Source organism: Vipera ursinii (assembly GCF_947247035.1).
Source record: "Vipera ursinii genome assembly, chromosome: 12".
Classification (NCBI taxonomy): Eukaryota; Metazoa; Chordata; class Lepidosauria; order Squamata; family Viperidae; genus Vipera; species Vipera ursinii.
Genome location: NC_139525.1, coordinates 15,843,202 through 15,860,548, shown reverse-complemented (window position 1 = coordinate 15,860,548; position 17,347 = coordinate 15,843,202). Strand labels below are relative to the sequence as shown.

The following is a 17,347-nucleotide window of genomic DNA, read 5'->3' as shown; positions in this document are numbered from 1 at the left end:
TGTCTGAGGAAGCTTTGCAAATAGCTGAGGAAAGGAGGGAAGCGAAAGGCAAGGGAGAAAAAGAAAGATACACCCAATTGAATGCAGAATTCCAGAGAATAGCTAGAAGAGATAAGAATGCCTTCTTAAATGAACAGTGCAAAGAAATAGAAGAAAACAATAGAATAGGGAGGACCAGAGATCTTTTCAAGAAAATTGGAGAAATGAAGGGAACGTTTAATGCAAAAATGGGCATGATAAAGGACCAAAATGGCAGGGACCTAACAGAGGCAGAAGAGATTAAGAAGAGGTGGCAAAATTACACAGAAGAACTATACAAGAATGAGCTTAACGTCCCTGATAATCACAATGAGGTGGTCACTGACCTCGAGCCAGACATCCTAGAATGTGAAGTGAAGTGGGCCTTAGAAAAGCTGAGCAACAACAAAGCTAGTGGAGGTGACAGTATTCCAGCTGAGCTATTCAAAATCTTAAAAGACAATGCAGTAAAAGTGCTACACTCAATTTGCCAGCAAATTTGGAAAACTCAACAGTGGCCACAGGATTGGAAAAGATCAGTTTACATTCCAATTCCTAAGAAAGGCAGTGCCAAAGAATGTTCAAACTATCGCACCATTGCACTCATTTCTCATGCTAGTAAAGTCATGCTTAAAATCCTACAAGCTAGATTTCAGCAGTATGTGGATCGAGAACTACCAGAAGTGCAGGCAGGATTTCGAAGAGGCAGAGGAACTAGAGATCAAATTGCCAACATACGCTGGATCATGGAGAAAGCTAGGGAGTTCCAGAAAAACATCTACTTCTGCTTCATTGACTATGCTAAAGCCTTTGATTGTGTGGATCATAACAAACTGTGGCAAGTTCTTAAAGAGATGGGAGTACCAGACCATCTTATTTGTCTCTTGAGAAACCTATATGCGGGTCAAGAAGCAACAGTGAGAACTGGACACGGAACCACTGATTGGTTCAAAATTGGGAAAGGAGTCCGGCAAGGCTGTATACTGTCGCCCTGCCTATTTAACTTATATGCAGAGCACATCATGAGAAAGGCAGGGCTAGATGAATCAAAAGTTGGAATTAAGATTGCCGGAAGAAATATCAACAACCTAAGATACGCAGATGATACCACTCTAATGGCAGAAAGTGAAGAAGAACTAAAGAGCCTCTTGTTGCAGGTGAAGAAGGAGAGTGCAAAACTTGGGTTGAAACTTAACATTAAGAAAACCAAGATCATGGCATCTGGCCCTCTCAATTCCTGGCAAATAGATGGGGAAGAAATGGAGGTAGTGACAGATTTTATTTTCCTGGGCTCCAAGATCACTGCAGATGGGGACTGTAGCCAAGAAATTAAAAGACGCTTGCTCCTGGGGAGGAAAGCCATGGCAAATCTAGACAGCACACTAAAAAGCAGAGACATCACCCTGTCAACAAAAGTGCGTATAGTCAAGGCTATGGTCTTTCCAGTTGCAATGTATGGTAGTGAAAGTTGGACCATAAGAAAGGCTGAGCGCCAAAGAATTGAGGCCTTTGAACTGTGGTGCTGGAGAAGACTCCTGCGAGTCCCTTGGACTGCAAGGCGATCAAACCGGTCAGTCCTAGAGGAGATCAATCCTGACTGCTCTTTAGAAGGCCAGATCCTGAAGCTAAAACTCAAGTACTTTGGCCACCTAATGAGAAGGAAGGACTCCCTGGAGAAGAGCCTAATGCTGGGGAAGATCGAGGGCAATAGAAGAAGGGGACGACAGAGAATGAGGTGGCTGGATGGAGTCACTGAAGCAGTAGGCGTGAGCTTAAATGGACTCCAGAAGATGGTAGAGGACAGGAAGGCCTGGAGGAATGTTGTCCATAGGGTCGCGATGGGTCGGACACGACTTCGCAGCTAACAACAACAACAAAATTCAAAAATGAAAAAAAGAGGCAAGGATTATAATCAATGCTAAAAATTAATTAGAAGGCGGGGGAAGGGTTTTAGGCAGTGGTGGGATTCAGCCAGTTCGCACCACTTCGGCGGAACCTGTAGCTAATTTTTTGTTGCCCAGGCCCAGAATGGACTTCCAGAAGCGGCATCCACACAGAGAACTGGTTGTTCACCTATTTGAATCCCACCACTCCTTCCTTCCTTCCTTCCTTCCTTCCTTCCTTCCTTCCTTCCTTCCTTCCTTCCTGTCTCCCTCCCTCCCTTCCGTGGGATTCAGCTGGTTCGCACTCCTTCGGCAGAACTGGTAGCTAATTTTTTGTTGCCCAGGCCCAGAATGGACTTCCAGAAGCGGCATCTACACAGAGAACCGGTTGTTCGCTTATTTGAATCCCACCACTGGTTCTAGGGTTCTCACCACCCACTAGCTTAATGCTCCTTTCTGTGTACCCTAAGCAAAGCTTAGGTATTATTAGGGGAGTGTCTGAGAATCCAGGCAATTCCAACAGGGATTTGCAAAGTTAGGCTGCTGAGGTCTGATAAATTCAGTATTTCCAGATATTGAGGGAGTCCTTTAGATGTTGTTCCAAGAGCTCCAGACACAATTGTACTGATTTCCTTTTCCATAAGCATTCAACTTTGATCTACAAGTTCCCTTATTTCATAATTTTTTTCTAATTGCTTTTCCTCAATACTAGCATCTCACAGTGTAGCAACATCAATGAATCCAACTTCCGTCTTTTCAATAATTGTTATATCAGGCATGTTATGGACAAGTTGCCTGTCTGTTTGGATTATCAATCCCATAGGAACCTTGATTGTGCAGTGGTTAGAATGCAGTATTGCAGGTAAACTCTGCCCACTGCCAGCAGTTCGATCCTGACCAACTTAAGGTTGACTCAGCCTTCCATCAATCCCAGGTTGGTAAAATGAGGACCTGGATTCTTGAGGGCAATATGCTGACTCTGTAAACCACTTAGAGAGGGCTGTAAAGTTTAAATGCTATTTCTATAAGTTCTTAACCTCCTCATTTTCCAAAACTTTCTCAATTTGATGATTATGGCCAATTTGGGAAATTAATCAAATGGTCAATTGTTTCATCCTTTTCTACAAAGACAGACATTTATTCTTGTTTGTTAAATGATGAATTTTTACTTTCATGCAATTAGTTGACAAAGCTTGCTCTTGAGCTGCTAAAATACATCATCATCATCATCATCATCATCATCATCATCATTATATTATTATTATTATTATTATTATTATTATTATTATTATTATTATTATTATTATTATTATTATTATTTTCTGAGTTAATGTTGATTCCTGAGCAACTGCCTGACACATCCTTGCCACTTTGTTTGCAAGATTTCAGAAGGGGTACACCACCGTCACTTTCCCAGAGTTGAGAAAGAAGGACTGGGTTCATGCCTAAGGTGAGATGGCTAGATGACTTCATGCCTAAGGTGGGAACAAAACTCAAAATCTTCTGCTTTCTAGTCTGGTGTCTTTAACCACTGCACTAAACTGGAAGTAAATTTGTTTGGACCTGTTGGCGAACTTTCTTGGGCACCCCGGTTAAGTCTTGCTCATGTTACCTGTGAACAGGCATGGTTTATAGTCTGGACATTTATATATGATATTTGCATGATATTTGTCAATATCATTTGTATGATATTTGCATGATATTTCAAGTTGATGGACTTTGGCCATGGTGAAGTATGAATGAAATTGTTTCTGGCAGTTAGCAGACAGAAACAATTAGCTTCTAGTTTACTCATATGCAACCGCAATCAGTATGTGTCAGCTTTTGCTATGAAAGATAATGATGAAGCTTTGGACAAGGAGCAAATTCCCATTATAATAATAAGGGCTCATCCAATGAACCTGACTGGAAGGAGCTGTAGAATAAAAGTTCCTTCTAATGCAGGGGTCCACAACCTTGGCAACTTTAAGGCTTGTGGACTTCAACTCCCAGAATTCCTCAGCCAGCTTTTAAGTCCACAAGCCTTACAGTTGCCAAGGTTGAAGACCCCTGTTCTTAAGCACAGAGTTGACTTGTGGGGTTTGTTGTCACAAGTTGGTTGTATTGGTTACTAACTTTTGATGGCTTTAAAGAGGAGTGGGTAACTTTAAAGAGATGGAACTACCAAGGGAAACATCAGGCTAAAAACTAAGAGACCATCACATCTAGATCCACCCATGAAGTGGGTGGATGACCATGGGTGACCATGGTCCCGTTGCTTTTTCTCAGCCCTAAAAAGGAGGCATTGGTGATATCTAGGTGGCCCATGAATTTTAAATAATAATAATAATAATAATAATAATAATAATAATAATAATAATAATAATAATAATAATAATAATAATAATAATAATAATAATAATAATACAGAGATGGTGGCTTTGGTCACATCTTGATTTGTTGACCCCAAGAAAGTCTTCGATTTATATCCAGGCATTAATAAATTGACAGTATGATTTTCAGTCTCTTCCTAATTATTCCAATTGTATAATTGACTTTTGTTTTACATAATTAACACACAATGATGCTTAGAAAACTCGGGGTGTGCTGACAAGGAGAGAAAGTTAAATATATGGCAATTGTTGAAGTTCAGCCATGTGCTGACCGTTAATAATAACAATCCTAATAAATAATTACCTAATAAAACTGATTTTCTATCACTCTGACATAGAACCGGCTATCTCTGTATTCATTTATATTAAAGCCAGTCAAATCTTTGGCAGAAAAACAAATGATTTCTGGCTATATCTTTTTTTTTTACATGCAGGAAGGGAGGTGGGGGTTAGAATAATCTGCTACCAAAAATGAAACATCTGTTCTTTATTATCTCTCACTTGTCCTCTTTGCAAAGGAATATTTCTCCACAGTGCCCATTAATCAGCATTCCTTGAGCCAGTCATGTTTTCGATAAGTGACATCTTTACAATAATTGCATTAATGGTTCCCCAATTAATTCACCCTGCCAGGCTGATCCGTGACAGAAGAACAATGAGGGGTACTTGTGTGTGAAATTGCACACAAATTTGGAAGCGGCCAGCTGACAACATCATTACGGCTGCTAGGCTGGCTGGACCTGAGGCAACACACAAAACAATGTCTGTGTTAGCTGCTGGAGTTCCATGCCAAGCCTGTTTCGTTGGTCCTGCTATTTAGAAAGAGTCTTATTCTTATGCTAAAGAAAATGAGCAATGATTGTGATATTCATACGATGCCAGTTATTTGCATTAGAGAGATTACATTAACCGTATTTTATATGCCACTGATCCAAGCAACCATCATATTGCCTAAATTGGTCCTGTACCCAATCAAATGGGTTTCTTAGCCTACTAGCTGGTCATATTTGATGACTAAATTTCAAACACACATAAGCTTACATGTAAGAATGCTGTACAAAAAGCTACTGTTGTTGGTCACTAAATAGCAGAATAAGTAATAGACTAGAATGGTTTTTGTATACCGCACTACCCGGCAAAGATGTTCTCTCTAGCATTTTCCCCCTTACTGGGGGGGGGGGGGGAGAAAAGAATATCTCTCAAAACAGCTTTTGAACAAGAAGAGAAAGTTGGAGACATTCTCAGGATTGGATTCTGCTGTTCCAGCACTTCAAAGTGACAAGGTGGTCAAGGCAGAACTGTGAATGGCTTCAATCTTATTGCAGTATCTCTCACCAGCCACTTGAAGCCCACATGACCTCTGGTGCTTCCATGACGATTTAAGGAGACCCTCAAGTGGGAACTCCTAGAACACAGAATCCCAGGACTGGAAGGGACTTTGGGGATCTTCTAGTCCAACCTCCTCCTCAAGGCAGAAGACCTTATACCATCCTGGTCAAATGGTTGTCCAGTCTACTTTTGAAAATCTCCAGTAATGGAGCACCCACAACTCCAGGAGTCAAGCCTTTCCATTAATTGTTCTCACTGTCAGGAAATTTATCCTAGGTTGGATCTCTCTTTAACAAGTATCCGTCTATTGCTTCTCGACCTGCCTCTGGGGCTTTGGAGAATAACTCAATCCCCTCTTCTCTGGGTTAGCCCTTCAAGTACAAGAAGATAGTTATCATGTCCCCCTTAATCCTTCTCTTTGATAGGCTGGACAGACCCAATTCCCTTAATTCTTTCTAAGCTCTAGAGGGATTCTACTGTCTCTGCTGGAGGGAATTCTCCATTTGAGGAATGGTTGGAGAAGACTTTCTGCAGAAACTGTCCATACAAACTATCTAGATACACATTTGTTGGAGAAATTTGAAAGGTCAAGAGTGAACCAGCTGGTATGAGTGGCTTTCTACTTCCAAATCACACTGTTCCTACCACTCCCATCACAGTTGGTCCTTCAGATACCCTTTTTGCTGTGATAGCATCACAGGTTATCAACTGGATGCTACGTTTGCAGTGACCTGACAGTTCTGAATTTTTGTTGACCATCCAGCCTGGCGCTAGAACCGTGTTGGGTAGGAGTAGCAGTTGCGGTAGACATAGTGATAGACGTCATGTTCTTATAGTACCAACCACAAACATTATCAATCTTGAATATTTGTTTTTTGGTCCCTAGGCCAACTCAGTGCGCGGTCCTTCTGCTTCCCACTTTTGCACCCACGAAGAAGAGGAAGAAGCTAGAGACTTACCAAGGACAACAAGTTGGATGGTGAGGTTTTTATAGAGACCATGTTTCGGGTTGCTCAAACTTAGGGTAAGGTTCCCAGCATGCTTTGGTCTCACATCCCTGATGATTATCCTGTACCTCTCCGAATCTAAGTCATAGCAGTCGTTGCCTTTAATCTGATGGCCATTCTTGTACCTATTAGGACCAGGAAGATGGGAATGAAAAACAGCTGAGACAAAGGAATAGAGGGGATCACGTTTCAGAGCAAATTTAATTTTTAAGTTTTAATGTAGAGCTAGATATTCTGGAAGTTCAGGACAGCTCCCTCTCCTCTCTGCCCACGTGGAATGCTCCCCACTCCTCCATGAATCAGACTGATCCCACAGTAAATTCTCAGTACAGGTAGTCCTTAACTTACAACAATTTGTTTAGTTATAACAGCACTGGGAAAAAGTGACTTGTGACCATTTTTCACATACGACTGCTGCAGCATCCCCATGATCACGTGATCAAAATTCAGACGCTTGGTAACTGACTCATATCTATGACCATTGCTGTGTCCCAGGGTCACATGATCCCCTTTTGCGACCTTCTGACAAGTAAAGTGAACGGGGAAGCCAGATTCACTTAACAACCGTGTTCCTAACTTAACAACCGCAGTGATTCACTTAACAGCTGTGGCAAGAAAGGTAAAATGGGGCAAAACTCACTTAACAAATGTCTCACTTAGCAACAAAAGTTGGGGTCAAGAACAAAGCATTAAAGCTCTAATTTTTGCATGATGTATTGCAATAGAAGAAGAAGAAGAAGAAGAAGAAGAAGAAGAAGAAGAAGAAGAAGAAGAAGAAGAAGAAGAAGAAGAAGAAGAAGAAGAAGAAAGAAGAAGGAGAAGGAGAAGGAGAAGAAGAAGAAGAAGAAGAAGAAGAAGAAGAAGAAGAAGAAGAAGAAGAAGAAGAAGAAGAAGAAGAAGAAGAAGAAGACTGCAATCATACCACTTCCCCAAAGATAAGTTTTGGTGTTTAGGAGCCCCTTCTTAGTCCTTACCAAACCACAGCAGGACGAGGGAACGCATCCACCTTCCAAGCCAGCTTGAGTACTTTTTGTCCTGCGTTGGCCTCGTAATACAACTGTTGCCGCTTTTTTACAAAATTAATGAAAGCTTGTGCTTCAATAAACAAGAAACAGAATAAGAGTTAATTCCTAGTTTGCTTTGCAAAACCATCAGATTTTTTTTTTGGCTGGACATCAAAATAACATGTGCAAAAGATGAACAATCCGAAAAACAAAAGACAAGCAGGCAGATGTGAAAGGGGGAAAAAACAAACCAACCAAGAAAGGGAATGGCCACGGCTGCATCTTTAAAGCACGTGCTATTTATTGTCCATGGCTGCAGTGACATTTTATTCCTTTGAGGTCCAGTTTGATCTGCAAGCTATTGTGAAGAAGACCCCATGTATGAAAGCAACGGGGTCATTTTAGAAACACCTGTTCTAAGTGGAGGCAATAATAATATACAGGCACTATATTTTCTGGACAGTATTTCTTTTAACTCTTGAATTAATGGTGCGTGGTGTTTCTTTTTCCATAGCACACAATCCATTTTTTCCCCCTGACCCACAACTGGGGATTGATTAAAATATATCCATAGTACACAGCAGCAGATGGTCCATGACAACAAAGGGTGATTTCTGTTTGATTCCAGCTGGGAACAGGACAGTTTTCAAAGTGGCAACACGCTATGAAACATCTCTGCAATTTCTTGAAGATATTGCAAGAATGAAAAGGTCTGTCATTCCTAGGGGTGCACAGATAGTCCTCAACGTACAACAGTTCATTTCATGACCATTCAAAGTTACAATGGCACTGCAAACCAGTGACTTATGACCATTTTTCACACTTATGACTGTTGCAGCGTTCCCCCTGGTCATGGGATCAAAATTCTGACGCTTGGCCCAACTGACTCACATTTATGACGGTCGCAGTGTTTGGGGTCATGTGATCCCCTCTTGCGACCTTTTCACAAGCAAAGTCAATGGAGAAGCTAGAGTCACTTCACAACCGTGTTAGTAGCTTAACAACTGCAGTAATTCACTTAACAACTGTGGAAAGAAAGGTCATAATGTGGGGAAAAACTCACTTAAGAAATCTCTCACTTAGCAACAGAAATTTTGGGCCCCATTGTGGTCATAAGTCAAGGACTACCTGTACTTTTAAGTTATATATAGGTGCAAGTTTAGAATACTGTGCGAGATTTTGCCTAGAGGGACCCCTGACCTGCTTGGGGTCTAAAAATAAGGGTAGCACGATGGATATTGAGTCTAAACCACAGAGGAAGTGATATAAGCCAGAGTTTCTCAATCTGGGCAACTTTAAGCTGATGGACTTCAATTCCCAGAAATCCCCAGCCAGTTCTCTTAGCTGAGGAATTCTGGGAATTGCAGTCCATACACCTTAAAGTTGCCCAGGTTGAGAAACACGGATATAAGTCATTGAGGAGTTGGTGGAACAGAGGAAACTGCTTATTTTTAGCCAGTAATGTTGACAATTTTTTTTTTAAATAGACACCACCCAACTCCAAGCAAACAACTTCAGGATAAGTTAACTGAGCTGGGGAAATTGGAAATGGTGAAACTGATCCCTCAGGTGGCTATTTTAAGTCAACACTGAGTTGAAAGGATTGTGGAGGGAACTATGTTCGTTCTGGATGGTCATCAGCAAGGAGAGGTCTCCTAAAATGGTGGTGCCAACAGACTATAAACATATCAGCTTGCAGAAAAGTGGCATGTTCCTCTTTGGTTCTCCCATTTTTGAGGTCATTCTTACGGAATATTGTGATTGTAGCGTTCATTTCTTTGCTTCCTCCACCCTGATTGAACACTTTGCATGCGTAATGTCCTTTGTCTTCCATTGTAACATTCGTGATAGTCACTTTATTAAAGGCTTTGTTCACGGAGTCACTCAGTTCAAATTTCTTATGTATCCTTGGTTCCTAGAAGAGAAAAAGAGAGAAGCACAGAAAAAATTGCACCGAGCTCAGTTCAAAATCCCCCAAATAAAAAAGCCGTAATGGGGAATATCGTCGTAAAGGTAAAGGTAAAGGTTCCCCCGCACATGCGTGCTAGTCGTTTCCAACTCTAGGGGCCAGTGCTCATCTCCGTTTCAAAGCCGAAGAGCCAGCGCTTGTTCGAGGACGTCTCCGTGGTCATGTGGCCGGCATGACTAGACGCCAAAGGCGCACGGAACGCTGTTACCTTCCCACCGGAGTGGTCCCTATTTTTCTACTTGCATTTTTACATGCTTTCGAACTGCTAGGTTGGCAGAAGCTGGGACGAGTAACAGGCGCTCACTCTGTTACGCGGCACTCGGGATTCGACCCGCCAAACTGCTGATCTTCTGATCGACAAGCTCAGCGTCCTAACCCACTGAGCCACCGCGTCCCTTTATCGTGGTATCTTTACCTAAATGCCTGTATGGTAGGCTTGATGCAAATAGATGTCAAGAATCTTAGAAAGTGACTAGAGCAGGGGTCCCCAACCCCCAGTCCTTGGGCCAGCACTGGACCGCGGAAATGCCAGAAACCAGGCTGTGCAAAGAAGGGAAGTGCCATCTGTAGGTTGCAGGCAGCACGGAAACCACGCCCACTCCAGTCTGCGGAAAAGCCTCTCTCCAAGGATCTGGTCCCTGGTGCCCAAAAGATTGGGGGCCACTGAACTGGGGGGGGGCTTCTTCCTAAAATGGGACAACTTGCCACAGCCAACTCGCTGTGGTCAACTCACCACAGCCAACTTTCCATGGGACCACTCACCGCGAGACCATTCAACAATTCAATTTAATTATTTAAAATAATTTTTAAAATATTTTAATTTGTGCCATTCACATTTCATTTTGTCCCTCCTTTTCCATTCTTTCTTTAATGGTTCCATTTCACCATTTCTTTGATATTAGTATAATATCTGTTTTAGTGTTTAAAACAGGGACCCCCAACTTGTGGGCCATGCCCATTACTGGGCCGTGGCCTCCTGGCCTCCAGGCCACGAGACAGGCTGATCAGTATGCACATGTGTGTCCGTGCACTCACCCCCACTCGTGTTAGTGCCGTGGCTGTGGTGTGGCGAAAACAGGGCATGGGATGGTGAAAATGGGGTGCAATGTGGCAAAAATGGTCCGTGGTGAAAATGGAGCAGGGCTAGCGAATGTCAAATGGGTAGTAGCGCCACCCCATTTGCGTCACGCATGTGCTTGTGGCCCTGTTTGCCCATGTAAAATGCTTCCCCCTTCTTTTCCCTCCGGTTCACCAACCAAGAAAGATTGGAGGCCTCTTGCTTAAAAGACTATACCACCAAGTCCTTCAAGAAGTAATTTTCTTTTCTGGGTTTTGATGGATCAGACAACACTGAGAAATCCCTTGGACAATCCAGGAGTTATTTCCAAAAGAGAGCCCTTCCTTTAAGGAGTTCTGCACCACCACAAACATTTTGATCTGTTTTTCTAACTTCAAAATGTAGTGTTTGCTTAGGGGTTATGAGCCATTCTTTCCATGCTAATTCATATGGAACCAAGCATTTCCAGTAGAGCTACACTGATGTACAGGCAGTCCTCAATTCCAACGGTTCATTCACTGATTGTTTGAAGTTACAACAACACCAACAAAAATGACTTATGACCGTTTTTTACACTTACGACTGTTTCAGCCTCTCCATGATCACGTGATCAAAATTCAGACACTTGGCAACTGATTCAGATTTATGATGGTTGCAGCGTTTGGGGTCATGTGATCCCCTTTTGCGACCTTTTGATAAGCAAAGTCAATGGAGAAGCTGGATTCACGTAACAACCGTGTTGCTAACTTAACTATTGCAGTGATTTACTTAACAACTGTTGCAAGAGTGGTCGTAAACTGGGACAAAACTCTCTTAAGAAATCTCAAATTTTGGGCTCAATTTTGCTCATAGGTTGAGGACTGCCCCTTAGTCAACAAAGGGCAACTGAATGGTTATTTAGGAAAGCTAACAAACATTCAGCAGATCCATTTCTGAAGAACCAAGGAAACAAATCTTCAAAGAAGAGAAACACACTTTGAGTAGGCCAAGGTCTTTCCTCAAGTAAGAAACCTACTGGAACGACTCACCCTCTTGCTTGGAAATGTCCATTTAAATTCTAACCGTCCATTCCAGAGTGTCTGCCCTTTGCATTCCAAGTTAAGGGTTTCTCCAACCAAGAGTTTTTTGGGAGATGCTGTCATATCCACATTCCAAATCCGTCCCTCTAAAAGAAATAAGAAAGTCAGCGATCAAGCATCTATTCCAGTAACATTCAGGGTCATGTACAGAATCTACATATTTTATGGGCCTTCACTCGCATCTTTTAATGGGGAGCATCTAATCCAGGGGTCTTCAAACGTGGCCCTTTTATGACTTGTGGACTTCAAGTCCCAAAATTCCTCAGTCAGCATGCCTGGCTGAGGAATTCTGGGAGTTGAAGTCCACAAGTCAAAAAAGGGTCAAGTTTGAAGACCCCTGATTTAATACAAGCATTTGGTAGAACTTTGAGGAGTGCTTATAATCCATTTAATTTCCATAGCTGGAATCAGGTTGAGTGCAGAATATAGTCCAGCACAGTGGTGGGAATCAGCCAGTTCACACCAGTTTGGCAGAACCAGTAGCTAATTTTTTGTTACCGAGGCTTAGAATGGACCTCTGGAAGTGGCATCCATGCAGTTGTTGACATATTTGAATCCCACCACTGGTCCAGCAATGGAAAATTATGTCCCAAAAGGATGTTTTCATCACCTAAAGCAAAAGCAGTTAGGTACTCACCCATTTTCTGGGTCAAGTAATATGTTTCATATTGCATCTCATTGATTGTAACAACACACTTGATCATTTTAGCAAAGAACTCAATGGACGGTGAAGTGATAATGAATCCTTTCTTTGGGTCCCATTCCTTCTTCTCATAGGTGAGAGGCTTGGAGGCTTGGTGCTAAAGAAGAAAAAGCAAACATAAAGATAGTACTTTTTGTTTGAGATAAAGCTACGGTAGATACAATTAAAATAAATCTACAGTAGATATAATTAAGATAAAGCTACCGTGGATATAATTAAGAAGCATTCAAGCTGTTTTGATCTTAAAAATGTCCCAAACCAGAGCTGTCCTGTTCTAATCTTGAGGGAGACATTCTAAGGCCCATTCCAGGTTTTCTGAAAATGTTTAGACATCAGATGTGCCTCTCAGAGATTTACTAGAAGTGGCCCGGCGTCAAAACAGGCAATTTCGAACTCCATTCAGCAATTGGAATGGGGTGTTTGGGATCATTTCTGGCAGTCTCAGAACATTATCTTCCCAAAGATGGGATGCTGCAAAATCTCTAAGTGTAGGAGAAGGAGTTGCTGAATCTGAGGTCAGAGTTAAAAAAGGGATCAGTCTAGAATCCCTTTGTAGCCACAGGAGGATTAAGTCCAACTTCTCTTGAATTTCATTGACTCTTATCTAGCTCCAAGCAAGTGCTACCTTGTGCATGAAGGCGAATATATGTGTTCCGGGATAATGTTGCAGGATCCAACCTGGGTCGGTCACTGGGACCAAAGGTTTAGTCTTCCAAGCTTTCGGACTGGTGCTGGGCCCATCCGTAGAGAACTTTTCTCTACTGGAATGTCTTCATGGGCTCCAGCATGAGTCCAAAAGCTCAGAAGACTAAACCTCTGGTCCCAGTGACTGGCCCAGATTGGTTCCTGCAAGTGTTAACCGTTAGTTGAGAATATTCCTGTGCATAGGCATGATGTCATGGTTCTGACAGACAGAAACGAATAAAGCAGAACTCCGAGGTTTGCAAATTCCTCAAAGAACATGTTTATTAGTTGCAAAGTATTGGCATGGTCAAAAGTGAAACCATGTCTGGGTGCACATGTAACAATTCCCCAATAAAGAGTTAAAAGTCCCACCCATAACACCAAGCAAGCAATGTTCCCCAATGGGATTATTTGGCGGACTTTTTACATTATGCCCAGCTTGCAGTCTTGGGAACAACTGCTGACCTTGGTTCCCATGGGACAAAAGATTATTTTGACTAACCAAGCAACTGGGTAACCCCCCCTCCCTCTGCTCTATGTGGCAACCTAGAATGAGAAGAAAAATGGCTGCAGCCATGCTCATTTGTAGAGTTGACACAGGAATAGCAACAAATCAGTTTAACTGGACCTTTGTATGAGGACCAGGTCTTTTAAGCTTGATATGAGTTCAGTTCTGTTCAGACTCAACTCTTGTCTCTATTTCTTCACTTAAGAGCAATAAATCACTCATTGTAGTTTTCCTATTCAATCACTGTCCTCTTCTAATACAACCTCAGAGTTTTTGCCTGAGATTCTGGATTGACTCGACTGCTGCCAGTCAAAGTCAAGAACACTGAATTATACCGACTAATGGATCAAATCAGTGGCTCTGTTTGTCCAATACATCATAACCATAAACTAACCCAGTATTTCTCAACTTTGGCCATTCTAAGTTGGGTAGACTTCAACTCCCAGAATCACAGTGGTTAAGTGCAGTGTGCAGTACTGTTATCATAAGCTAGCTAGCTATGATCTGAATCTATATTACTTATTTTGGGCCTCATGCCTTATTTCAAGAGAGAGTTTTAAAGGCACATGCAGGGTAGCTAAGTAAAAAGATAAATTTAAGCAGCCAAGGATTCTGTGATAGTTTTTGGTTAACAGCAAAAAAAGGAGAAGAGGAAGAACTTCTAGGTGGACCTGCATAGTAGATCTCTGTCCTAACGTCAACATCCTCATTGATTTTGGTTGGTGGCACGGTTAATAGACACTAGTCAGTCTTCAAGTTAGTCATTAGAACATAGCCATTCTGGCTTATAAACCATGTTTTTTAGCTTAGCGCAGCAGTCTCCAAACTTCACCATTTTCAGACTTGTGGACTTCAACTCCCAGAATTCTGGAAGTTGAAGTCCACAAGTCTTAACATTGCCAGGTTTAGAAACCCCTGGCTTAGTGTAACAATTGTTATTTCCTTTTCCAGGATGACAATCTGCTATGAACTACAGGTTGCGTGCGTATCTTGTTTTTGTACAAGCATCTCCGCTGCATCTTGCACAATCTTGCCTAGATAGACAAGCATTCTATGTTCTTGGGGGGGAAAAAAGATCAGTAGCTCCTCCTCAACAGGAAGTGCTATCAGCTTCCTGTTCCAGCTGATTTGGGCTGGAACAGCAAGGATATCTGGAATCCTGCCATGTCCTTCACTTCTCACTTCCAGGATCCTCCTCCATCCTGACTTGTCCTTCATGCCCTATTATGAACTTTGTCTCCCATACCTACAAGATCCAATCACGCTGCCCAAAAACTATGGATGTCACCACCACCCAGACCTGTTCTTCCAACTTGTGTCCTATATAATTCCCTGCTTTCAGCCTGGAAAAGACAACGTGGGATGGTACTTCATGTTAAGCCAAACTATTCATTCTCCTATGTTGGCTGCAGCTTGGATTGGAAGTTAGGGCCTTGAAGCTGGCAACCTAAAGGCGATATTGAGGAGCCAGTATGAAGCACCTATTTTAAAACATTGTGTAGTCACAAAAGTTTAATTTGTAGTCTTACAAATCTTTTCTCTTCTGTGCCATACAATAGTGCTATTTTCCAAGGTAATGTAGTGTAGAATAAGGGCGGAATTCCTATTTCATTCTCTTGTTGGGGGTGGGGATAAAGGGGGTGGTGTGTTGCCTTTTATCCAGTTGAAATAGAAATAATTTGTCTTCAAGGTATTTCTATAATTGAGGAAAAGAAACTATGTAGAAGAAATAGCATGTATTTCTTGATTATTGGAACCTGACTCTATCTTTCTATCATCTAGTCTGTCTGTCTGTCTGTCTGTCTGTCTATCTGTCTATCTGTCTATCTATCTATCTATCTATCTATCTATCTATCTATCTATCTATCTATCTATCTATTATCTATCTATCTATCTATCTATCTATCTATCTATCTATCTATCTATCTATCTATCTATCCTCTCTCTCTCATCTATCTGTCCATCCATCCATCCATCCATCTATCAATCATGTTAGCTATCTAGCTATCAATCCCTAATGTCTGCCTGTCTGTCTTTCTATCTCTCTGTCTCCCTTCAATTTTTGCAATAAAAAATAGAGTCTGGAAAGATTTTTTCCTTTTAGATGTTAATTTCATTTATTTACTGAATAACGGACTTGCTAGTTTATGAGGCTACAACTGTAAAATGGAAAGAAAGGAAAGTTTAATTGGCTGCATCTCCATTTTAGATCAAAGGTTATTCCTACTTTTCAGTCAGAAGGAACATCTAGTGGATCATGTTTAAAAAGATTAACTCGGTATCCCAAAGTTGGCTGGAGTTGGCAGTATTAAAATGGAACACATTTTTGAAAACGAAACAAGATCCATGATCACGTCACTGAAACTCCCCCTCTTCCTATTTGCAACCCAGGTAAAAATTGGGGGAGGGTTTTGATATTGTGAGCCTTCTGGATTATTATTTTTTACTTCTTTTCCCATTCTCTTCCCATGGGCAACCCTGCTCCAATGAATCCCTTTTCTGTATTGATAGCATTTATTGGCAAAGTGTCCTGGCAGTTTAGGGCAAACTTAGGCGATTCTGAACAATCTTAATTTCCTTTCTAAGGTTTTCTCAGCCCCACAGGGAGGGAAAGCCCACACGGTTTTGTTCCACATTAATTTTACATATATGGTGTGTGTGTGTGTGTGTGTGTGTGTGTTATACACACTATATATATATATATATATATATATATATATATATGTGTAAATTACTAACAAAGAAATATATATATATATATATATATATATATATATATATATATATATATATATGTGTGTGTGTGTGTGTGTGTGTGTGTGTGTGTGTGTATATATGTATATATATATATGTTTATATATATATATATGTGTTTATATATATATATGTATATATATATATATATATATATATATATATATATATATATGTTTAAGTATTTGTCAAGGCTTTTTGAAATCCCTGGCTTAACATATATATATGTTAAATGTTTGTTAAGTATGCTTATTCTTTGTTAGCAAGCCAAAAAAATTTACACACACACACACACACACACACACACACACACACACACACACACACACACATATATATATATATATATATATATATATATATATATATATATATATATATATATATATATTCATTGCTAACAAAGAATTAAAGGGAGACTGATATGCATTTCAAACTTATTTGTTTTTATCAGTCAGCCATACCCTTCTGAGATTCGAACCTGGGCTGAAGGGTATGGCTGACTGATGAAAACAAATAAGTTTGAAATGCATACCAGTCTCCCTTTAATTCTTTGTTAGCAATCTAAAAAAAAATTACACACACACACACACACACATTATATATATATACATATATATATATATATATATATATATATATATATATATATATATATATATATATATATATATATATATATAGTGTGGATCCTTGGTTTTTCGGGTTTTTCCCCGCGTAGAATTAAAGGTGTAGGCGCAACGTTTCGATGGAATCCCATCCATCATCATCAGGCTTCTGTTTCCTTCTTCTGGGAGAAGCATGTGGCTGTTTGTTCCTCTTTTTTTTAAACTGCCAGAGGGGGTGTGTTCTGTGGAGGTGTGCTCTGATTGGGTAGGGGACCAAGTGTGTTCTGATTGGGTGGGAGTGTGTTTTGAATGGTGGGGGTGTTCTGATTGGGTGGGGGTGTGTTCTGAGTGGATGGGCTGGTCTCAGCTGCC

At 41.0% G+C, this 17,347-nt stretch overlaps 1 protein-coding gene across 1 annotated transcript in view; it reads right to left on the bottom strand.

The window, feature by feature from the left end:
* LOC310646116 (vascular endothelial growth factor receptor kdr-like) overlaps nt 1-17,347 on the bottom strand; it is a 201,589-nt gene that overhangs the window by 95,442 nt on the left and 88,800 nt on the right. The window contains exons 5-9 of the mRNA XM_083372361.1: nt 12,356-12,518; nt 11,668-11,804; nt 9,363-9,528; nt 7,584-7,704; nt 6,562-6,734 (exon numbers count right to left, since the gene is read on the bottom strand). Of these exons, the coding sequence (XP_083228487.1) occupies nt 6,562-6,734; nt 7,584-7,704; nt 9,363-9,528; nt 11,668-11,804; nt 12,356-12,518 (760 nt within the window). The remainder of the gene's footprint in view (nt 1-6,561; nt 6,735-7,583; nt 7,705-9,362; nt 9,529-11,667; nt 11,805-12,355; nt 12,519-17,347) is intronic.